General features: G+C 37.7%; 1 protein-coding gene across 1 annotated transcript in view; it reads left to right on the top strand.

Moving 5' to 3' along the window:
* NAA25 (N-alpha-acetyltransferase 25, NatB auxiliary subunit) overlaps positions 1–25,490 on the top strand; it is a 57,775-nt gene that overhangs the window by 13,288 nt on the left and 18,997 nt on the right. The window contains exons 5-15 of the mRNA XM_069497602.1: positions 1,385–1,459; positions 2,920–3,027; positions 3,394–3,472; positions 4,495–4,606; positions 5,211–5,300; positions 8,311–8,480; positions 9,611–9,723; positions 16,354–16,561; positions 17,399–17,488; positions 19,680–19,860; positions 20,552–20,651. Of these exons, the coding sequence (XP_069353703.1) occupies positions 1,385–1,459; positions 2,920–3,027; positions 3,394–3,472; positions 4,495–4,606; positions 5,211–5,300; positions 8,311–8,480; positions 9,611–9,723; positions 16,354–16,561; positions 17,399–17,488; positions 19,680–19,860; positions 20,552–20,651 (1,326 nt within the window). The remainder of the gene's footprint in view (positions 1–1,384; positions 1,460–2,919; positions 3,028–3,393; positions 3,473–4,494; positions 4,607–5,210; positions 5,301–8,310; positions 8,481–9,610; positions 9,724–16,353; positions 16,562–17,398; positions 17,489–19,679; positions 19,861–20,551; positions 20,652–25,490) is intronic.

Below are 25,490 nucleotides of genomic sequence, written 5' to 3'. Positions count from 1 at the left end.
GTATTTCACAGATTTAATGTTGTGTTTCATAAGGGTGAAGGCTTTTGTTTAGTTTGCTTACTGCTGAATCCCTAGCACCTAGAATAGCATTTGCACAATATATATTTGTTAAATAAATGAATGATTTGTATGAACTGGTGGAGGTAGGAGGGAGGGAATCTTCAGAGCTTCTATTGCCCCGAATGACATTTCTGGCAACTAATATTTAAAACCGCTGTAAATGAAGAATAGCTAGTCATTTATATATGGCAATTAGATTTTTCTTTTCTGTAAATGACATTTCCATTCTCTGAGTCACCAACTTAGAGCCATGTTCCTAAAACTTGTCTGTCATCCATAATTTTCTCTTATAGCAGATTGTCTGAGTCTGCAAGGTGGTAGAGTGTGAGCATGAAATTTTTGTCTTGTATTTTATTTGAAAATTTATATTAATTTCTAATGTTATTTATTTTATCTCTATCATAAAAAAAAAGTTTTCTTTTCCCAAATTCTCAGGTAAAATTGATTTTTCTAACATTTTCATTACATACCTGCAGAGTATACATACCCAGTGTTAGAAGCAGGAGCCTCAAGCCATCTTAGACTCTCCTTCTACCCTGTGTTACTCTGTGTGTCCATTTGGTTTCCAGATCATCTTGATTCTACCTCCAGTGTCTGTCATGACCCTTTTCTGTTTGATCTACCTCATCCTGGTTTGCTGCCTCATCGCCTCACCTTTTCTTGCTATTCTGTCTCTTCACAGTACTGCTAAGATACTCTTCCTAGAAGAGTGTAGATTTATACGTATCACTTCCCTACTCCCTGTAGACTCCTTTTTGAGTGCCTTATAACAAAGGTACCTCAGCCTACCTTTCAACCCTCTCCCCTACTGCTACTCTTCTTAATCCTTTGTTTTAGCCAGATGTCATTTTTTTTTTAAGATGTCCTAAACAAAAATTAGCTGAGTGTGGTGACACATGCCTGTAGTGCCAGCTACTTGGGAGGCTGAGGCAGGAGAATTGCTTGAACCCAGGACCTTGAGGCTGCAGTGAGCTATGATTGTGCCATTGGCACTCTAGATTCTAAGTTATGCTTGAATAGGCCTACTTTACTCCTTTTATTGTTTTTGTTTTATTTTTTGTTTTTTAAAGAGACAGGGTCTTTTTCTGTCACCCCAGGCTGGAGTGCAGGGGCATGATCATAGCTTACTGTAGCCTCCAACTCCTGGGCTCAAGCCTCAGCCTCCTGAGTAGCTAGGACTACAAGTGTGTGTCACCACACCCATAGTAATGTGTATGTAAATGTGTTGCTGTTGTCCTAGGAAACTTGTCAACTTATCTAGATCATTAATTACCCTTTGTATGATGCTCTCTAAATTAAGTATTTATGGCTCTCTGTCTTTCAGGCTGGCATGGCTCTATATAAGATTGTCCCCAAAAACCCTTACTACTTTTGGTCTGTGATGAGTTTAATTATGCAAGTGAGTATGGCATTCAGAATGGTATTGAAGTTTGTTTTTATTTTTATGTTGTTTTTAGTGTATCTTCTGAACATTTGAGTAGTATGTCGCAGCATGTGTCAAACCAGGAATTTACATATTGTCAGTTGACTTGTTAAGTTGGGGGTTTTTGGTATTCTTAATAAGTTGATCTATCAGTTTATTTGTATGCAACATGGACTGTATTTCCCTTGAATCTTAAATACATTGCTAGGTTATTTGTCGAATTGAGGTTTTTTTTAAAGACAGTATTGTTGATTAGTGTACAGGTCATTGAACTGGGTGGCCTTGTTTTATCACTTCTCATTTCTGAGCCTGAGTTTGCTCTTTTGCAGAATGGAGATATTTGTCTCCCAGAACTGCTGTAAGGACCAAAGTAAGATTCTGTATAGGAGAGGATGCAGAGGAAGGAGTTAAGACGTAGTGATTAAGAATAGATGTTCTGGGGTCAGACAGGTCTGCCTTCATATACTGGCCTTACCACATGTCTTGGAGAGCTTTGGGGGAAGGGGAATCTTTTAATCTTAGTTCCTTTGTCTATAAAATAAGCATAACATATACCTTGAAAGGTTGTTTACAAGGATTAAGTGAGTTCTGAGCAGAATCTGGCAATATAAACATTTTTAATATCATGCATTTTAATTATAAATTTAAGGCAACTATAGCTACTAAACTGTGTAAGTGGAAGGAATTGGCATTTCCCTTCTAGTACGCAAACATCTCAAAAAGATCTGAAAGCTTTCTTCTTCAAATACCTGATGATATTCTTTATGTATAATAAACAATATAGGCATGCTCCCTCTTTACATATTTCCAGAAAAATGTATGAATAACCTATTTAAAAATTAGGTCATATTGTGGAAGCTTAGTATACTCTTTTTTTTTTTTTTTTTTTTTTTGAGACAAAGTGTCACTCTGTTGCCTGGGCTAGAGTGCCGTCGCGTCAGACTAGCTCACAGCAACCTCAAACTCCTGGGCTCAAGCAATCCTACTGCCTCAGCCTCCCAAATAGCTGGGACTACAGGCATGCGCCACCATGCCAGGCTAATTTTTCTATATATATTTTTAGCTGTCCATATAATTTCTTTCTATTTTTTAGTAGAGATGGAGTCTCGCTCTTGCTCAGGCTGGTCTCGAATTCCTGAGCTCAAACAATCCTGCCGCCTCAGCCTCCCAGAGTGCTAGAATTACAGGTGTGAGCCACCGCACTCGGCCGGAAGCTTAGTATTTTAATAATGCATGGGATGATGAAACTTTAGTAGAGAAGTCTCTTATAAGGCAGATTACTCTCTAATGTACCCTGTTGACAATTCAGATTAGGTCTGATTTGACATAGTGGATTGATAATTATGTTCCAGAGTTACAGTAATGGTCTATGTGTTAATATAAATAGTGCAAGCAGGGGAGAAATTAGAATGAAACATTTGTGTTTCCCGCTCTAGTCTATATCTGCACAGGATGAAAATCTCTCAAAAACAATGTTTCTGCCCCTTGCTGAGAGAATGGTGGAAAAAATGGTGAAAGAGGACAAGATAGAAGCTGAGGCTGAAGTGAGTAATTTAAGCCCTATTTTTGTGTTTTCATGATTTTGATAATGCTACAACATTATGTTACAATATTATGAACTGTTGTTTTATTCCAGCTTGATAGCTGGGTCCTCAGTGTTGGCCTTTGTGTAAATGTGAAGCTTTGAAAGTCCCCAGCTTAAGTATAATGAACACTGAGCTGTTTCTAGCAAATACTCTAGGCTGAGATGTATATAGACAGGGGAAACACTGTTGTCTACTTCTTATTGTCAGTTTTATCTCATTTGATGATAATGTTCTTTACTGTTAAATAACTTAAAAACATAAAAATGACTATCTCTTTATTATTGAGAAGTTTCAATGGTTGCATGTCTTGTTTTTTTCTGTAAGGTTGAACTTTATTATATGATCCTGGAACGTTTAGGAAAGTACCAGGAAGCCTTGGATGTCATCAGAGGGAAATTAGGAGGTAATTTTTTAAAGCTTACTTAAAATTTTTTAAAATTCCTATTTAAACATGAAAAATATTTATTGTGGAAAATTTCTCTTTTTTTCCTCCATTTCCTGGTGATGAAAGGAAATTTTCTGATATAGAAACATAAAGATACAAAGACATAAAAAATAACTTGTGATCATTTTATGTTCTTCTAGACTTTTCTGTACACCATAAATTTATTTTAAAAATTATTTTTAATTGAAAATAATGGCTTCAGAAAATTCAAGGAGTGTGAAAGATTATGCCCCAGATCTCTATACCCTATTCGTCTAGGTTCTCCTCCAGTTACTTGTCCTTTATATTCTTCTTAAGATGTATCTTCCCTCCTTTCCTTTCTTTTTTTTAAACCACAAATGAAAATGTAGTGTACTGGCTCATAGAGTAGTCTTATTCAGTTAGCACAATGTTTTTATTTAAAAAAAAATTTTTTTTTCTTTTTTTTTCTTTTTTTTAGACAGAATCTCATTCTGTCTTCCAGGGTAGAGTACAGGGGTGTGATTATAGCTCACTGTAGGCTCAAATTCCTGGCCTGCCAAGTAGCTAGGACTACAGGTGCACGCCACCATGCCTGGCTAATGTTTTGTAGAGACAGAGTCTCGCTGTGTTACCCAGGCTGGTCTTGAACTCCTGATCTCAAGCAATCCTCCCGCCTTGGCCTCCCAAAGTGCTGGAATTACAGGCGTGAGCCACTGTGCCTGGCCACCTGTTGGAGTTTTATAAGTGTATCCTGTATACTAGATCCTCAACGCAATACATTCTGGATTATTGTGTTTTACAGAGAAAATGATTATAAAAATTTAGTACCAGAAATATACTTTGTTTTTCTTTTCAGCAAAATAATATTTAATAAAATAGAAATTTGTATATAATAGTGGTCCCGTTTTCTAAAGAAGTCAATAAGAAAATGTGACATTTTCCTTCTTGTGGTTGTCCTTTGTTCTGGTTTTTGAGTAAAATGAAACCAGCTTACCAACTTTTGTACCTTTTAATTGTAGAGAAGTTGACAAGTGAGATTCAGAGTCGAGAAAATAAATGCATGGCTATGTACAAGAAGCTGAGCAGGTGGCCAGAGTGCAATGCCCTTTCCCGGCGCCTCTTACTGAAAAAGTGAGTAGATGCTTCTTTTGTACCCTGAGATTGTAGTGAGGCTTTAAGGCCTCACTATTGAGTTTTTGTTTGTGTCTGTGCATTTTGAGATTTCTGGGCATAAAGTATTCTATTAGTAGTTGTATCCTGGATGTTTTTTAAAGTTTTCAAGGAGCCTTCATCTTTCGATAAAGAGATATAATGTTACTTTATTTTCTCAGTGACCATGGTACTGAATATTAGTTAGGTCTTGAGAATGAATGCTGGAAATCATTAATTTATCAAATTCAGTATTGGCCTAAAAGAGAGAGGCTTCCTTTCTACAGCACTCCCCCCTCAACCCCACATTTAGGAAGTGATTATGTGGGGAGTTTTCTGTTAAGAATATTAGTTTTCTAGGCCTAGTCATTTTATTAAAGTAAAGAGTAGTCTCTTAAAGTTTGAAAATGCCTCTGGAAAATGCCCTTTCAGGGCTGCAGAGGAAACCCAGAGGGAGGGGTGGGCCACTCCTAGTACACTCTAAAATATAACTTGTTATAGAACATAAGTTGAATACCGTGGTTCCTAAGGTGTATTTGTCACAACTTGGGTTTAATCCTCTGTGCATCATTCAATCTGATTTTAGCTCAGATGACTGGCAATTCTATCTGACTTATTTCGATTCTGTCTTTCGACTAATTGAAGAGGCCTGGACTCCTCCTGCTGAAGGTGAACAGTAAGTTGTCGTCTTTCCTGAATTACAATGATTCTTTTAAATATGTTGTAGCAAAAGGATTTCATTGTAAGCCAATTGAATTCTTTTTCATTATTTACAATAATGTACTCCTTTCAAAGTAAGAGATTTTTTTCCTTTTTTTTTAATTATAAAATACACATGTTCATTATTAAAATCTTTTTTTTTTTTGGGGGGGTGGGGACAGAGTCTCACTGTCTTGCCTGGGCTAGAGTGCCGTGGCGTCAGCCTAGCTCACAGCAACCTCAAACTCCTGGGCTCAAGCGAGCCTCGTGCCTCAGCCTCCCGGGTAGCTGGGACTACAGGCATGCGCCACCATGCCCGGCTCATTTTTTTTCTATATAGATTTTTAGCTACCAAATCATTTCTTTCTATTTTTAGTAGAGATGGGGTCTTGCTCTTCTCAGGCTGGTCTCAAACTCCTGAGGTCAAGCAGTCCTCCTGCCTGGGCCTCCCAGAGTGCTAGGATTACATGCGTGAGCCACTGTGCCTGGCCAAAATCTTTTTTTTTTTTTTTTTTTTTTTTTTTTTTTTGTTGAGACAGAGTCTCACTTTGTTGCCCAGGCTAGAGTGAGTGCCGTGGCGTCAGCTTAGCTCACAGCAACCTCAGACTCCTCGGCTTAAGCGATCCTACTGCCTCAGCCTCCCGAGTAGCTGGGACTACAGGCATGCGCCACTATGCCCGGCTAATTTTTTCTATATAGATTTTTTTAGTTGTCCATATAATGTCTTTCTATTTTTAGTAGAGACGGGGTCTCGCTCAGGCTGGTCTCGAACTCCTGACCTTGAGCGATCCACCCTCCTCGGCCTCCCAGAGTGCTAGGATTACAGGCGTGAGCCACCGCGCCCGGCCTCAAAATCTTTTTTTTTAAAGGGAAACTAACCAATGACTTGTAGTTTTATTGATTTGTTTCTAATACACAATATCACTGATATTCTTTAACTAACTTTTAAGTAAAGTTTAGTTCTTGACATTTAGGTGAGGGTACCACTAATGAAGCTTCTGCCTTACCTGAGCTGTTAGCAACCAAATCGGAAATGCTATCTATTACTCTGCCTACCAATGTCCCCATCCCACTGACCCCTCCTCAAAGGGAATCCTTAATAATGGGAGACTGGAACATTCAGGGAGGGTGAGGTAGTAGAAAAATTTCTAGACTTGATTCAGGTTATCTGGCACTGGCTAATCCTGTCTTTTACTCTGGGCCTCAGTTTCTCCATCTATAAAACCTGACTTAAGCAATTTCTAGGTCCTTATGACTACGGTAACCCAGAAATACAATTTTTCTCCTCATCCGGCTTTACATGGAACAGATGGGAGAACAGAAAAGAACCTTTTACTCCACTGAACGGACCCAAATTCTCAGATTTTATCTTATAAAGCTAACAAACTTCCGACTCTCCCACCCTAACCCTGGGGCTGCCCGTTTGCCTTGTGGAGAAGCCAAGGCAAATATAGCCCATCCTGCGCGACGGTCAAGGAAGTGCGTAGGAGACCATATTCAGGGTGTTAATTAAGGCTCAGCCTGGGTGGGCTCCTAACCTACGCTGAATGAATGAGTGAGTGAGTACAACCAGATGGATGGACACTCCCTCAGCGTCGGGTGCAACTGGAGACCCTGGGCCCAGACCCTACGGACATTGATTCCTTCCCAGGGTCTGAAGAGCAGAGCCCTGAGCCCCGCCCCTCGCTCAGGCCAGAAGGCTGGCGTGAGCTGAGTGGGCCAGGATGACCTGGGCATCGATCCGCCCTGAGCCTGCCAGTGGGGGAGGGAAGTTCAGGGGTGAGGGCCCAGGCCCACCTACCATCCGCCGCTCCCACGTGCGCCTCTTCGGAGCAGCGCACAGAGGGCCCAGCTCATTATTAAAATCTTGTTAGTGGAGAAACGTGTGATGTTGCAGTTCCCAGTTACCCTACTGTTCCAGAAATAGCTCTTGATAACAGTTTGGTATCTTTTCCTGTAGATTTACTTTTGTCTTATGCTAACATAATTCTTATTATTTAACATAAAAATGGGATTGCATTAGACATAATGATCTGCAAGTTGATATTTTCTTCCTTTAAATATATCTTGGGCATCTTTCCATATATGGTACATGTAGATCTCTTTCATTCTTTTTCGTGGCTTAAGAGTACTGCATTTCAGAAATGTATCATAATTCATTTAACTTCTTATATTGATAATACTTGGATTTTTGTGGATTTCCTTTTTTTTTTCTTTTGTCCTTTGTTGGGGGCTACTGCAAGACAATATTACTATAAACATAAATGGGATCTTTTAAAAAAGTGAATTCAGATATCAATTATGAACTTACACTTACTTTAGGAGTAACTTCAGGATTAACTAAGTTATCTAATTTTTCTCAGCTTTCATTCTTCAAGCAATAAAATAAAATTTACTGATATTTTTATTGGGCAATTTTTTTATTTTAAGAGAGACAGGGACTCGCTCTATCATTGAGGCTAGAGTGCAGTGGCATGATCATAGATCACTGTGACCTTGAACTCCTGTGCTCAAGCCATCTTCCTGCCTCAGCCTCCCAAATTACAGGTGCACGCCACTACACCCAGCTAATTTTTTTGGTTTTTTGTAGAGATGGGGTCTTGCTGTGTTGCACAGGCTGGTCTTGAACTCCGGGCCTCAAGTGATCCTCTCACCCCTCGGCCTCCCAAAGTGGTGGGATTACAGGTGTGAGCTACCATTTCTGGCCCATTGACAATATTTTATATATACAAAATTATCCATTTTTTTTTTAAAGAAAGAAGTAGAGGTGGTTAGTCACTGCATTAATCAAATGTCAAAATTGGGAGTAATCTTGTAACATGTTATCTGTTGGAATATGCTCAGAGTTCTCTTTTATTCCCATTTATATTTAATAATCATCAAAGTGGTTTTTCTAATTTGTTTCTTAAAATCAGTTTGGCTTGACTTTAAGTTTTGGGAAGGACAACAGAGGCAATAAAATGCCTTTTTCATGTGTTTATACCTAGTTCTTTAGAAGGGGAAGTACATTATTCCACAGAAGAAGCTGTGAAGTTTATAGAAGATCGGATAACAGAAGAATCTAAAAGTTCTCGCCATCTCCGAGGACCACATCTAGCTAAACTGGAGCTGATTAGGCGTTTACGAAATCAAGGTTGTAATGATGAGTATAAACTGGGTAAGAAACCATATGATATTTGGGATTGGGATCTTTTGGAAGATACAGGGATGCCCTCAGTACCTAAATGAAGTATTTATTACATGAGGCCTACAGTGACACAGTCATGTTTGGGAAGCAAACATCTTCATAAGCTGAAAACACTTCTAATGAATGGATCACTTATAAAATTAGACATCAATTACATACTCAACTTGGCTTAACATTAACATTTCTATTTTATCAGAGTCTTTGTCAGACATTCTCTTGCTGACCCAACAATAAAGTAAAAATCAATTTTAAAGTAAAATTGCCAGTTTGCAAAAGTTTAATGAAGTGGATGAAAGATTTTTTAAAAATCTGTTCTAAGCACTCACAAAACTGTATAAAAGACAATATGGCAGAATTAGAGCAATTCACAACTGAAGAGAAAATTTCTAAGGAAAATGACAAGATGGGAGAAAACAATGATATGGATAGTAAAGCATTGAGAGAAGCCTTCTAGAAATTTGGTGAAGCCTTTAGATGTTTCTGTAAAATAGTTTTTTGTGATCTATTGCATAATAAGTGAAAGTTGTCATAATTATGAAGGATGCCATAATAGTTCACATTTTGCTGGAAAAATGATCCTGCACCCCAAAAAGCAGTGATTCTTTGCTCATACTAAGAATTAACTTACCGTTTTAATTATACCTACATTTTTGTTAAATTTAAGATAATAATTCTCCCAATTTTCAGCTTCATTTTATTTTTGAAATTTGTATTAAAAATTAAAAATTCCTGGGCTCAAGTTATCCTCCCCCCTGAGCCTTACAAGTAGCTGGGAGTACAGGTGTGCTTCACCACACCAGACCAATATTTTTTTTTTGTAGAGGCGGAGGTCTTGCTATGATGCTTGGGCTGGTCTCGAACTCATGGCATCTAGCGATCCTCCCACCTCTGCCTCCCATAGTGCTCTGATTATAGACATGAGTCACTGAGCCAGATTTTAAAACTGGCAAGCCATCTTCCAGCCTTCATTCTCATTCATTCTTATTCAAGCAAAATTTTAACTTAATTGAAATAAATGTTTCAAGTTAGATCTCTCACTTAAATTATAAATTGCTTCAGCCCATGAATAATTTAATGTTTTTTTTTTTTTTCTGTGTTAGGTGATCCAGAAGAATTAATGTTCCAATATTTTAAAAAGTTTGGAGATAAACCTTGTTGTTTTACAGACCTTAAGGTGTTTGTTGACCTTTTGCCTGCTACACAGTGTACCAAAGTAAGTACTACATGGTTAAAAATTCTGCTGGGTGCCTCTTTTTATTGTAACACGGAGGTTAAGTGTTTGAGTTTCTTTTCTAAAATATGTGAGAGTGGTGAACACAAGATAATATGATAATTGCCTTGTCAAGCTAAGTACTCTACATGCTATTACACTGAAGGCATGATTTCTTTTTTTTTTTTTTAATTTCTGAATATTACGGGGTGAAGTCATGATTTCTTATGTTAAGCCACAGTGGGAGTAAATCCCTGACAGATGATTAGATTCTACTTTTTTGTACATTTTATTTTGAGATAATTGTAGATTTACCTACAGTTAGAAGAAAATAAACAGATCACATATACCCTTCTTCTGTTTAGCTCCAGTTTCTTTTTTCTTTTTTTTTTCCTTTTTTTTTTTCTTATGGGATGGCTGTGATAGCTCCAGTTTTATCTTGCATAGCTGTAGTATAATATCATAATTAGGAAATTGATACTGATACAATCCACTGATCTTACTCAGATTTCACCAGTTTTGCATGCACTCAACTTATTTGTGTGTGTATGTGTGTGGCATGTATGTAGTTAGTGCAGTATGTAGTGCACAGATTCATGTGACCACCACCATAGTCAAGATACAGAACAGTCTCGCCACCAGGATCCCACATACTATCTTTTTTTTTTTTTTTTTGAGACAGAGTCTCACTCTGTCACCCCACCTAGAGTGCAGTGGTGTCATCACAGCTCACTGCAACCTCAAACTCCTGGCCTCAAGTGATCCTCCTGCCTCAGCCTCCCAAGTAGCTGGGAATACAGGTGTGCGCCACTGCACCCAGCCCATGTGCTATGCTTTTATACCCATAACCATCTCCCTGCACCTTCCCTCCTCTATCTCTATCTCTGTCTCCAGGCAAATACTACTGTTTTCCATCCATTTCTTTGTGTAGTCTTTGAAATCACCTGTTTTCACTCAGCGTAATTCCCTGGAGAGTCATCCATGGTGTTGCATGTATCAGTAGTTCATTTCTTTTTATTGCCAAATAGTATTCTATGGTATGACTGTACCATGATTTCTTTAACCAGTCACCTATTGTAGAACATCTGGGTATTTCCACTTTTTTGGCTATTCCAGATAAAGCTGCTGTGAACATTTGTGTGCAGGTTTATTGTGTGAAGATAAGTCTTCATTTTTCTGGGAGAAATACCCAGTAGTGCAATTGTTGGATCTTATGGTAGCTGCATGTTTAGTTTTTTATGAAATGGCCCAACTGTTTTCCATTTTAAATTCCCACTAGCAGTATATGAGTGATCCAGTTTTTCTGTATCCTTACCAGCATTTGGTGTTGTCCCTATTTTTGTTTTAGCCATGCTGATAGGTGTGTAATATTTCATGTGTGTGTTTGCCATCTGTATGTCCTCTTTAGTGAAATGCCTCTCTGTATCTTTTGCCCATTTTCTAATTGATTTGCTTTTTGTTTTTTGCTGTTGACTTTTGAGAGTTCTTTATATATTCTAGATACAAGTCCTTTGTCAGATACGGGTTTTCAAATATTTTCTCCTAGTCTGTAGCTGGTCCTTGCATCCTCTTAACAAGGTCCTTTGCAGCACAAAGTTTTACATTTTGATGAAGTCTGGTGGGCTCTGTTTTCTCTGATACACTGAAAACTATAACAGTTAATCACTAATGGTTTCAAACCATGATTTATTCCTGCTGAAGCATTCTGAAACTCAAAAATCTTAGGAAGTTTTTAAAAAATAACTTTATTTTGGAATATTTTTAGATTTACAGAAAAAAGTTGCAAAGATAGTACAGAGAATTATCAGATACCCTTTACCCAGCTTCCCCTAATGTTAACATCTTAAATTACCATGGTACATTCGTCAAACTAAGAAACTAACATTGGTACATTACCTATTAACCTCTAGACTTTATTTGGATTTCCCCAGCTTTTTCATTAATGTTCTTTTTCTGTTCTGGGATCCAATCCAGGGTACCAGATTGTATTTGGTTGTCATGCATTGGGAATTTACATGTGAATGAATCAATGTAAATCAGTTATATTTTAGGATGAAAAACCATATTTTTAGATTCCTTATCCACAGCAACGTGTATTGGGTCAGATTGCTCACCTATCAATGGGAACTTCATACCCCATTCCACGTAAAAAGGTTTTAGTGCTTAACCCAGGGTATCCTTGGTAATGGGCAGTTTGGAGTGCTCTACCCATTGGAAGAACAGTGTGCCTGATGTAGAATAGAGCACCAAGTAAAGAAATAGTGGCATGTACAAAGAAAGTTGGTGACTTTCTTCTACTTTACTCATAAACAACTCTGTAATTAGTAAAGGTTGGAAATCTTTCTTTCACAGGGCTGTCACCATCTGTTCTCTTAGAAAGCCTTCTGTCCTCCCTATGTGGAATGACTGAAGCGCACTGGGAGCACAGCGGAGATGACTAGTGTGGTTTTTTTTTTTTTTTTTTTTGGGTGACTGCATCTTGAGTCCACCAAGGCTTAATACTTTGGCAGACTTGAGATGACACAGCTAGGGCAGATGGAGTGGTGCATTCCCAAATTGGTAAGTAGCCAGTGGTCCTTCGGGTTCTGAAACGATCGTCACCATTCACTTTGGTTTAGGAGAGCTCTTTTTGAGATGCTGTGCTTACAGGGCTCAGGCCAAGCATAGGAGTTTCTGAATAAATTGTAACATCCAGGAAAGAGAGTTCTGGGTTGTAGGAGGATTTGAAAGCATACGAGAGAAAAAAAAGGACTGAGCTGAAGAGAGGTTTGGTCTGGTAAGGACGGACTGGTAGTTTCTTTCACATATTTGAAAAGCTGTCTTGTAGAAGAGAGAAGAGAACAGGGACAAGCAAGAAGTTGTTACAGGGAACTCAGAATTTGGCTCACTGAGAGAAAGATCTTTAGTAGTCAGAATTCTCTAAAATACTGTGTGCGCGTTTCCTATTACTGGAGGGATATAAGCAGAATATAGATAACCATGTGGAGGGGACTTGTTCATTAAATGTTTGTTGAGCATGTTGTGTGCTAAGCCCTCAGGTAGGGAACAACAGACCTTGTCTTACAGTGCTTATCTTCTTGTAAGTTGAAGCATCAAATGGTGGGGCTGCATCGGAGGAACACTTAATGTTGCCTTTTGCTGAGATTCATGAAGGATTGCTGCCATGAATCTAGTACCGGTAACTTTTTCTGTGCAGCTCTACTTGATTGGTATGTTTGAAAATCTTAGATCATCTCATGTGATCCCTTATAGTAGAATTATCTATTCGGAGGAACCCTACCGGAATACTAGCAGTGATAGGGCAGTCATTGTGTGAGACTAAGGATTTAAAGCCGTTACACTGAGTTTTGTAGCCCTATGTAAATATTAATTGAGAGAGGTAATTTTGCTGCCACAACTTTTTACCTGTAGGATGACTCCAGTAGCTGAAAATCCTGCCACTCAGCAGGAAGGTTTGTCAGAGGATTACAAACTGTCCAAGTAGATCCAAGCTGAGAATTGTGCTAATGAATTATGAGCCAATTCTTTCTAAAGTCTTACTGGTCCCTGAGAGTGGGTCATTGAGTCCAGTTGTCCTGAAGTAGCTCACGTTGGGTGATGTTTTAATCTTTTCTTTCCTTTGTTTTGGGGTTTTAATTAAACAATAAAATAGTTCTAGTTTTAAAAAACTTTTTCACACACCAGTAAAACTACACAGACTAAAGTAAAGAATGAACAGATTGTTTCATAACAACTCCTGTTTAGAGTATTCTTCTTTAGCATTCACTGAAGTAGACATTAGTAGTAAACAAAACTAATATATAAAATGGCTTGCAAGAAGGCAGTAGAAACTACACAGGCATTTAATCAAAAACAGGAAAACCAGTGCTGCAGTTTGTTACAAATATGGAATATATATCTGATCCAAATAATTAAAACTAGGCTCGGTGTGGTAGCTTATGCCTGTAATGCCAGCACTTTGGGAGGCCAAGGTGAGAGGCTTGCTTGAGGCCAGGAGTTCAAGACAAGCCTAGGCAACATAGTGAGGTTCTGTCTCTACAAAAAAGAAAATTAGCTGGGTGTTGCGGTGCGTACCTGTAATCCCAGCTACTTGGGAGCTGAGCCAGGAGGATTGTTTGAGCCTGGGAGTTGGAGGTTGCAGTGAGCTATGATCTCACCCTGCACTCCAGCCTGGGTGACTGAGTGACACCTTATCTCTTAAAAAAAAAAAAAAAAAAAAGATACATATTGTATATAATTGAAAAAGTAAAATAGTATCACAAGGCTTATATTGAGAAACAACAGTTGGTTCTTTGTTGTTTGGGCTTCACAGAGGCAAATCACTTTCAACTCTTAGCCATTTCTTTTGTTATTTACCTCCATATCTCTAAATTATAGACTTATATGTATCAGTTTGTTTATTTTTACAGTTACATTCTTCATCTATTGGTGTCCTACTGTGGAAGGTGGTAATTTAGTTGTTGATAACATATCAATTTTCCCCTTATATAGACTAGAACATGAGATTCCTTTCTGTCTACCCCCCACCGCCACCTTAGAAATATTTTTCATATAGCCTGTTTGCTACCATCTGTTTGGGGACTTAATACATTTTTGGCTGATAGCATTCTGGGATGGGGTTGGGAGTAGGGGGACTCTCATCTTTGAATAAGCAAAGTTTACTCGATCCCTATTTTCACTGTGCCAGCTGCCCCTGCTGTCCCTGTGTCTACAATGTCTCTCTGGTCAGTTTCTCCTGGCTATAAAACCGTAGGTTTCTGCTCCCACTTTGGCATTTGGTCTGTGAGCTTGGAGAGGGGACTGACTTCTTTGACAGAATTTAACAAATTCTATTTCGGTCTCATCAGCATCTTAGCCATCAGGGACACCTGGTGTCCTTAATCTTGGAGTCTTCCAAGTTTCTGTGACTTGCTGCCTTTCGGTGTCCTCCCCATTGCATACTGTTAGATTTCAGCTTTCTTGGCCCTGTAAGTTATTACCACCTGGCCTTTTGCTTTTTATCCTTTTAAATTTTATTGATGTTTTTTATTTACTGTCATCTCTCTACATGCTCTTTTTTTTAAAATTAAATTAAAATTTTTTTCTGAAGAGAACAGGTCTCGCTATGTTGCCCAGGCTACAGTTGAACTCCTGGGCTCAAGAGATCCTCATGCTTCAGCCTCCCAAGTGGCTGGGAGACTATATGAGCGCACCCGGCTCTTTACTTTTTTTTTTTTTTTTTTTTTCTCTTGACACACAGTCTTGCTCTGTTGCCCTAGGGTAGAGTGCTGTGGTGTCATCTTAGCTCATTGCAACCTTAAACTCCTGGGCTCAAGTGATATTCCTGCCTCAGCCTCCGAGAGTGCTAGGATTACAGGTGTGAGCCACCGCACCCAGCCTCTTCACATATTCTTTTTTTTTTTTTTTTGAATTTTTTTACTTTTTTTTTTTTCTGAGACAGAGTCTCACTCTGTTGCCCGGGCTAGAGTGCCATGGCGTCAGCCTAGCTCACAGCAACCTCAAACTCCTGGACTCAAGCAATCCTTCTGCCTCAGCCTCCCGAGTAGCTGGGAATGTAGGCATGTGCCACCATGCCCGGCTAATTTTTTCTATATATTTTTAGTTGGCCCACTAATTTCTTTCTATTTTTTTAGTAGAGACGGGGTCTTGCTCTTGCTCAGGCTGGTATCGAACTCCTGACCTCGAGTGATCCACCCGCCTCGGCCTCCCAGAGTGCTAGGATTACAGGCGTGAGCCACCGCACCCGGCCCTCTTCACATATTCTTGATCTTTGTGGGTTTATTCCTCTTTATTCCTTATAAATCTTAATAGGATTTTAAAAATGAATGACAGTATGCATGTGTTTAACCGATATATAGCTGGAACTGGTGTTTTTTATTTAATTCTTACCATATTTAAATAGTTAAGACTTCAAGGCAAGATGTTACCATTGGAGAAACAGGATGAATGGTATATGGGATTTCTTTGTGTTATTTCTTATACCTGAGTGTGAATCTATAATTATCTCAAAAAGGAAAGTTTAAAATGTAAGGTCACTGACATAAGATAATCATTTCTTTCAATGTATAATCTTCCCTTTAAGAATCTATTTTGTGTATCAAGATACTTGAAGTTTTTATATTTTTACAAATTTTTTGGCAATTTGCTCTTCTACGGTCTTTCTTTCTTTTTTTTTTTTTTTTTTTCTTGAGACAGAGTCTTGCTTTGTCACCCAGGCTAGAGTGCTGTGGCGTCAGCCTAGCTAACAACCTCAAACTCCTGGGTTCAAGCGATCCTCCTGCCTCAGCCTCTAAGTAGCTGGGACTACCAGCATGCACCATCATGCCTGGCTACTTTTTCTATTTTTAGTAGAGATGGAGTCTCGCTCTTGCTCAGGCTGGTCTCGAACTCCTGAGCTCAAGCGATCCTCCCATCTCGGCCTCCCAGAGTGCTAGAATTACAGGTGTGAGCCACTGTGCCCAGCCTTTCACAGACTTTTTTTGTTTTTAACTATTTTGGTAGATAGCAAATGATATACTAAAGGGATTTTAACTTTTTGTTCCTTGATTGTCTTTTTCTAGACCATTTCAATTTGTGTTAATTGTGGAAGATTTGTGTTTTGAGACCTGTGCTCCTTTTTTCTCCACTTTGCAGTTTATTAATCAGTTACTTGGAGTTGTTCCTTTGTCAACACCAACAGAGGATAAACTGGCACTACCTGCTGACATCAGAGCTCTGCAGCAACATCTGTGTGTGGTGCAGCTGACAAGGTTACTTGGCTTGTATCACACCATGGATAAAAGTCAGAAATTGAGTGTGGTCAGAGAACTGATGTTAAGGTACCAGCATGGACTGGAGTTTGGTGAGCAACCATTCCAAATGTACAGTAGTTCCCTTATCTGCTAAGACTTAGAAATCAGTTTTTAAGACATCCATAGCACCCTGTTTCAATGCGTTTGGTAAGGAAAATATTTTGTCAAGTGGGAAGACCATCCAAGCAATATGATGAAAAGCCTTTCTTAAGCTTGGAGTTTTAAATAATTTTAGTTAGCTTCCAGTAGTCCATATACTTCCTGATTTGATGAGCTTACTCTTTATTATATTTGGGCTCATATAAGTTGCATAGTTTGTGAGGATTGTCACATTTTTCTGCTTATAGGCTTTAATATTCTTATTAATAATATATAGACTGTGTTAGTGAACAAAAGGAATATTGTAGATTGTAAGATATTTAGTTTGGAAGTAGATGATCTTCAGATTGGCCTGGCCTTTGCTGGATATATGTGATAGAAATCTGAATTGTCTGATGAGAAGATGTCAGCACTTCTCTAACTATATTCTAAAAAACTAGATGAAGTAAGGAGCATAATATTTATTTATTTATACATGGCACTTGGCGTATGTTCTTTTCTTCACCTAAAACCTCCTTCCAAATCTTGTTGCTCTTCCTTTGGGACCATCATGGATACTGCGTCTGCTCTGGAACCTTTCCTTCTGTTCCAGCTGACTGTGGTCTCATTTGGTTCTGAATCTTTTGATTCATGTCTTTTTTCTTTTTTTGGTATTTTTTTTTATCTTATTCTTAATTTCTTTTCCTTTTCCCCTTCTCCTTCCTGTCACTTTTCTGCTTTAAAAAACTTCTTTGGGGCAGTAATAGTTGAACCAATGTTAAAATTCATATGATTTTTTTTCCCTATAGGGAAATCCTGTTTGAAAACAGAACTGCAATTTTCTGACTATTATTGTCTCCTTGCTGTCCATGTGCTTATTGATATATGGAGAGAAACAGGTAAGCAGCAGTGATTTCAATTGAACTTTTTTTTGAATTATAAATACTATGTTCTTTCCTTAGATTAATTATATAATCCATGAATTTGATTTATACTTTTAGGTCTTTCTTCCTTTCCCTTTTTCCAGGTTGCTTCTAGAAGAACCCACGTCTCCAATTTATCCCCCTCCCTGTAATCAGGGTAATCTTAAATCAATAGATAGTTGTTCTGTTTTTTAATGTTTCTGAATAATGAGTGATAACTGTAAAAAACCTATTACAAAGCTACAACAATTAAAGTATAATGAGACTGATTCATAAATAGATGTATAGGCTCATGGAATAGAATAATATTCACTTTAAAAATTTTATATGCAGGAAAATACATTCTTTTTGGAATACAGTTCTGAATAGCTCATTTAAGACAAAAATATAATACATGGTAAAGGAAGCATTATGAGTTACCGAGGAAGAGAAGGATGATTCAGCAAATGGGACTGCCTTTTCTTTAGGTTCTCCCACCTGACATTTTCTCTGATTTGCAGTTCTGGGTAAAAAAATTAACTTTAGGTGCTTGTGCATTAGTCAGAAATGCAGAAAGGTATTTATGATTATGCTGCAAAGTTAAAACAGAGAGTGAAAGATGTCATGTTGTTATGCCTGTATTATAAAATTTAGTTAGAAAAATTATGTCCCAAAAGACCTCATCAACCCTTGATGCACTTTGATTTGATGAAGAATTTGCATAGTTATTATAAAATTTTATAAAATAAAAAAATAAGTATCTTCATATTGGTTTAATAGTTCAGAAAGAAGTGTAACTTAAACCACTTTTTTGTTGCTTGCTTTAAAATTTTGTTTCCAGAATTTTTTTTTTTCCTGATACCAGTTATCCCTGAATAACCTACACTTCTTATAAAGATCTAATCTCTGTAATTGTCCATCTGTTTCTTTGACTCTTCTTGAGGCCTGGAACCACCTGTAACTCTTCTCTTTAGGTCTTATATCTAGTGCTATTCTAGGGTTTAAGTCAGTGAATATTGAATTAAATAAAATTATGATGTGAAGACCAGGTAGCAACACGGGAAACACTTAAAGGTAAAATACCAAAATACAGAATCAGATGTATACTATGATTTAATACTATGTAAAATTACAGTTGAAATACCTTAAAATAATAATAGTTTGGGTAGATTATGGGTAGTTTGCGTTTTTTGGGTGGGACTATAGGTGATATTTATCTAAAGCCCCAATTTTTGGTTATGTCTTGTTTCTTTTCTTTTGGAAAAAAGCATATAGAATATAACCTTAAAATCTTATTACATGGAGATTTATTTTAGCTGTTTTTACTGACTATAACATGAGCTTATAAAAATTTTGGAAATAAGTTTATTTAAAATCTCTCCTTTTTAGCTCCCAAAGGCACTCTAACATTTTTTCCTATTTTCTTCTTTTCTCTTCCTGTGTATGCATTTTACTGACTTGAGATCAAATCTTCATGCTAATTTGAATTTTCTGTGTCTGTCTGTGTTTACTGAACATTATTGCACAAACATTTTTCCCTTGTAATTAAAAACTCTATATTAACATCAAATGGCTGTACAGTGTTTCCACGTGTGGATGTTACTATAATTTACTTAGCCATTCTCTCATCATTACATGGTATATGAATATTTTTATATATGAAACTTTATCCATATTTTATAGAGATTGTAACGGACAAGTTAATCTTTAAGACTGTTGATACATGTAACCTTTTGAAATTTGGTAGGCAAAAAAATGCATATCATTTTAGTTTATTAATCAACAATTTTTAAAAAATATCCTATTTGATAGTAGAGCTACATATGGAAAAAAAAACAAAACGATGTCTATAGAGAACATCTATCTCTGGGGTCTTGTAGAAAAAATCCTGCAGGGGTAAGGTTGGTGGACTCCAGGTCTTTTGAGATTCTGTAACTTCCCCCCTATGACCTGGCCACTTAAAATCTGCATTAGTTTTGCAGAGGGCATAGTTAATAACTGACATAACTGTTGAGAGAGACTGTCAATTAGGGAAATTCTCTATTTTGGTTACAGATGTGTATCTAAAATTTGTTTTCTGCCATCTAAACTCATTTATAAAATAGTTAAGGGAGACGATGATGTCAATAATGTTTTGTTTTTAAAGAAACCTCCATTTGCAGTGAATAATGCTGTATTTTGGTTCTAGGTGACGAGACCGCTGTGTGGCAGGCCCTGACTTTGCTGGAAGAGGGATTAACCCATAGCCCTTCCAATGCTCAATTCAAATTGCTGCTTGTTCGAATCTACTGTATGCTGGGTGCATTTGAACCAGTAGTGGATCTTTACTCCAGCCTCGATGCTAAGCATATCCAGCACGATACCATTGGGTTGGTAGTATATACTCTGAATAATGAACAGCCAGCTGCACCAGTGTGAGATACACATATGTAGGACTCTTAACTTTTAGATTCCAGCAATAAAATTATTCCTGACATTAAGCTTTTTAGATTAAATAATCACCCATTATGACTTATTGCAAAGCAGAAAGAATTTTATATGTCCTAGCATTTTGTGGTAATTTTAAAATTAGCACAATTTAGAAATGGTAAACGAGTTTTCCCTATAAATGGCAAACAGCTATATACTTTGAAACCTTATTGTTGGCATGTATAATTTTGAAGTCTTTACTTCTGCCTTGCAGTTGATGTTGACACATGTATTTTGTTTGTTGACCTCAGAGATGCTTTTGACTACTCTTTGTGATTATTTAAGGGCATTTTTTTCTATTCTCTGTGGTGCTGTTTTAGGAAGGCAGTATTATATTCTCTTATAAATTTTATGTTCCATTAATCATCAGAGTGTACGAAGGCATGGCATAGAACTTTAGGTCTACCACAAAAATGAATTAACTTTGCTGTTTTTCTTTTCTTTTTTTTAATTTGATCCTGTGAATTACATCATTTCTACGGCAGGATGTTTTACTTTTTCTTTATGCCTAGCTATTTCTTTGCCAGGTGTATTTGATACTAGAGGTGGGTAAATATAACACATATTTTTTTTTCTTTCCTTCCGACCTAGGTATCTTTTGACCCGATACGCGGAATCTCTAGGTCAGTATGCTGCTGCGTCCCAGTCTTGTAACTTCGCACTCAGGTTTTTCCACTCCAACCAGAAAGATGTAAGTGAAAAACCATTTTTTTACTATGGTCTTGCCTGCTGACTGCACATAATTCAGAGAGTGCATTACCTCATGTCACAAGTACACATGTTGAGGGGCACCACGCTGCACTAGCAAGTGCCCTTAGGCCACAGCTTACTGTCCAAGGCTGTTAGGGAGAGGTGAAGAGTTATTTGTGTTTGTTAGAATGCGTGTGTTTAGTAGAATCCTTGGAAAGTTGCATTTAAAACTGGGTATTAACAGACTAGGAAGTGTTATGCTTCTTAGATGTATCTTCTGATCTCCCGGAGACTTTTCCAAGGGTATGAGTAATAGCCTGTAAGAGTTTATAGCCGGGGATGCCATGTATGATTCTGTGATAGCAGCTGCTCTCTGTTACATTTATTTAATCTTCACATTTATATCTACTGTGCCCTTTGCCAATAGTGAGTACACTTATATTTTCTAGAAAATTAAAGAACATTCCAGGATATTTAGGTCAATAATATATTTTTTAAAGTAGCAACAAATAAGATAGGGTACACATGTTTTCTAGAAAATTAAAGAACATTCCAGGATATTTAAGTCAATAGTACAGTTTTTAAAGTAGCAACAAATAAGACAAAGAGTATCTCTGTGCCATAATGAAAGGATGGGATTTGCCCCATATTTTTCACTGCAAGCCAACGTGGACTTCACTTACTGGTTAAGTAGAAATTTTTGTGGAAAAACCATATGGTCTCTATTCATTCGATCAACCACACAAAACTACCCAAGGAATATGGAGAGAAGGCATATCTTTAGGGTGGTCACCGCCTACTTGGTTCTCATTACTTCTAGGACTCCTTGCCTGGAATTTGGCCATGCCAGAATCTGCCCGTAGCTTTCCATTCTCATGGTCTACCAGCTACTAAGGACCTTGGAAAGGGAATTGGTATCAGGGATTCTTGGCAAACACTCATGAGGATTTTTTTTAAAAACCCTTTTATAACAGCTATGGCTAATCTGTCTTCCATCTAATTCTTTAGGGGTGTATTAAATAGAAGGCAGGGCAGAAATATTTCTGCAGAATAGAATATAGGTTTGTTGTTTTCAGCTTATGATAATTATGTTTTGACAAGCTTCAGGGAGTGGCCTAGAGGGCTGGAGTAGCAAAGGATGGCTCTGAGCAGGTAGAAAGCTTCTTCTTGTGCTTAGATGGTGAGCTGCGTACCATCAGTTGGTTTTTTAGCCTTGCATCCCCTCCTCCAAGTTTTTCTCCTTTCCTGAAATAATTGATATCTCTGTTTAGATCTCATTTTGGGGCACAGCTTCTGATCAGGGAGAGAGGGAAGTGGGTATCAATATCTGACCATGTTGTTCAGAAAGTGCTGGCCTGGCTTAGAGGTCAGAAGGGCATCTCTAGGACATTGGGTTTCTAAGATCTCCTAGCATGAGTGGGCAATTGAGTTATAAATCTATGAGTTTTCACTGTGTGTTCAAGTATCTGTGCTTGCCCTCCTCTGTTTTCAAGAAGTTTCAGCAAAAATGTCAAAAGAATTCATTCCCTTAAGTCTCATTATTTTGGCTCTCATTTCTGTAATTATAAGGCCGAGATTAAAGAAACATTTGATTTACTGAAGAATCTTTTTCAAAGCTTTGTTTCTCACATAGCTTTGACATAGTGGCAGTAAATAAGGGATTAATTCAAGTCTGGTGGCTGGTTTTCCTCCAGTTTTCAAGCATTCTAGAAGAACCAAATATGGCCAATTCTTGAAGATTTGGTCATTAAGGCATATTATCTTTTTTTTTTTTTTTAAGAGATGGGGTCTCACTTTGTTGCCCATGTTGGAGTGCCGTGATGCAATCATAGCTCACTGCAGCCTCGAACTCCTGGGCTTAAGCAATCCTCCTGCCTCAGCCTCCTGAGTTGCTGGGATTACAGGTGTGAGCTACCACGCCCGGCCTAGCACATTATCTTATAGTAATAAAAGTTAGACTTTAATTTTTTTCTTCCCACAAATGTTGTATCTGAAGAGTTGTTTTAAAAAAACAAAAATCACAAAATATTATAGGGAAAGGAGATCCCCTGGAGCAATTTGAGTTTGTTATCCTAAGTGGTTTTTTGTATCATTTTTTTTTTAATGGTTTGCTGACAGTTGTGTGTGGCAGAATTGACTAATTCATCTGAATATATGTGATATTGAACTTGATAAAATTGTAGCATTTTATTGACCTGGTTCTAGGACTTTTTGCTTGAATTTATTTTTATTACAACGAACCGAGAAGATGGAGCTAATTTAATCATATAGAAGTAGATAATCTTGGGCAGTCCTGGAATCAAAAGAAAAACACAATACAGCAAGGAAAATGCACCTTAATGCCAAGTCCCAGAATAAGAAAATGGAGACTATGATGTGGACTGTTTCCTAAAGGAGTCTGAGGCTAAGAAAGATCATAATTGTAGTGTCATACTGTTATGTGTTAAACCTTCTGCTCATAGTATGAGAAATACCTCTCTTCAAGGCCAAAGCTCTATGCTCTATATCTTTTATTCTTGGTAGTTTTGGGGATCCCCGGATGCTTTTTTCTTGGGTGACTGATGACTTCAATTCCCAAGTAGCTCTTTGAAAGAACACTTTTACTTAAAGGGAAAATCCAGTGTTCTGCTTAGTAAGGCTTCGTGCTGTGGGATTGAAAGTTATATTTGGAAGGTCTACACAGGGATTTTCTTTCTAGAAAGGTCATTGTCTGCTGTCATCTTTCTTTGGAATAGATTTTTTTTTTTTTTTTTACAACACAAGAATCAGCAGTAGGTTTTCATATCTCCGAAAGTCACTTATATGTTTATACATCATAAAAATTTCCCTTTAAAATCTCTATTTTAGGTATTTGTGAAGATCATTATTCAGGGATTTGATGTCCATGTATTTTCCTAATTTTTACAGCAACCAGGGTTCATTTCAGGAATCCATACGGGATCTAAATAGCCTCGTTGGTGCATAAATGAGTAGAAATAAGTATGGACAATGTATTTTGATATTTAGAAGCCTTTAGAGTGCCTGTGGCTTCCAGTTTTGCCTGCAGTTCCTTTAGGGGTTGTTTCTTCATATAGTAATACTTTCATAGCCTTTGTCCTATTGGTTGCTTCCCAGGCTCTTGTCTAGCTCTGCAGTGGTACTTTACTGCAGCATTAAAGGAGGACTATCTAAAAAAGAAAAGCCAGAGAATGATAGTTGCCTTCTTAGTTTGTTAAAGATGATATTCTCCCTTTGTTGCCCCTTATTTTTCTCTTTTAAAAGCTTCTGCCATTTTTCTAAAGTGGTATTCCATGGACCACTCAGAAATTAACACTGCCTCTACACTCCGTAAGGCTGAACTCTAGCCTTTAATCACAGCACATTTTGGAACTGTAATTTATAAATTTGATTGGAATTAACAGTCATATTTTCTTCCTGATTAATTGCTAAATCACATGTTCCTGACCAGCCAGTTTTTCCAAGCTATAAGTTCCTATTGCAAGGGCTGATAGGAAACCTTGCTATGTTTTCTCAGCCAAGGGGCCATAGGATAGACATACATGTTTAGAGTATCCTGGCCTCTTCCTGATGGGGTGTATCACTATCCCTTAATCAAGCTAGAAGGTACACTCAGGCTTTTTCAGGTAGTCCTTCTTTAAACCTGCAGGATCACAAGTAATCTTTTTAATTTTCTTGTGTCCGTCCGTCTTTAATTTCTCCAGATACTGCAGGCAAACAGCTCGCCGAGGTGTTCCATGGGGGTTTAAAAGCCGCATCGAATGCAGTTGAATTAGCGCCCGTGGCGCAATCCCGCGGCCTGAAATGAACCCTGCGAGGCTGTGTATCAGAGGGTATGTTGTTGACTATTGGCCTATTTTTCTACTGGGCAAATTATTCAGACATAATGGAGATGGGGGTAGAGCTGACTAACTGAGGCTATATAAAGAGGCTCTTCAGAAAGGATCCTTGGGGCAGACATCAGCTTTGAACTTAACACTTTCCTTGGCCCAAGGGGGTAATCTCCTATCTTCTGATCCTGATGGCAGTGCGGCCCATACCCATGAAATGTTCTTCACTGAGATTTTCTTCTGTTGTGCCAGAATTTCTGTTTAGAATTCTTTATCTTGCCTCTGTTCTATAATGTTTCATCCATATATATGTGTTAATCTACAATTAAAGCACATGTAATGAGTGTTCCCTTCTCTTACTTGTTTATGGAAATTTCCAGCAGAGGTCTTATGTAGTTTAGATAGACAAGAAACCTAGTTCTTGAAGTCTTTCTGTCCTTAGAATGGATTATGACATGCATTTTTATAGGTCTTTTGTTTGGCGTCTTACTTTTATTCTGATATAATGCTTATATGCCCTGTTTGTGATACAGTATGTGGAAATAAACAAAACTAAGGAACAGCCTGTCTTTTTCTGAAGGAGAGTGATTTTTATTTGGGGTGGAGGGGTGGATATGTTAGTCCGGTATTTTTAGAACCTTTGTATGAAACACAGTTTATCCTAGATGCAGAAAAACATGGAGTAATATCCCTTCCAGAATGGCACTAACCAAATTTTTGACTGATATGGCAAAACAGATATTCCAGTCCTGTTGAATTGAAAGACATGACTGCCAAGAGAAGGTCTATGTGATAGTAGCAGCAGCTGGATATTCTAATTAGCAATATTAGTAAAGAAGACATTTATCTCAGGGAAAGGAAGGAATAAAAATAAAATTGTTAAAAGGCGACATTCTATTTGGTGACAAGACCTTTAGAAATTAAATTCAAAACTTAATTTTAGTCCAAGTGTTTTGTTTTGGCTGGCAAGGGTTGCTTACGTTGCCTCACTTGTGAAATATTTATACCAAGGT

This window comes from Eulemur rufifrons, chromosome 21, assembly GCF_041146395.1.
Source record: "Eulemur rufifrons isolate Redbay chromosome 21, OSU_ERuf_1, whole genome shotgun sequence".
Lineage (NCBI taxonomy): Eukaryota > Metazoa > Chordata > Mammalia > Primates > Lemuridae > Eulemur > Eulemur rufifrons.
This window is presented reverse-complemented; position numbering and strand designations above follow the sequence as displayed.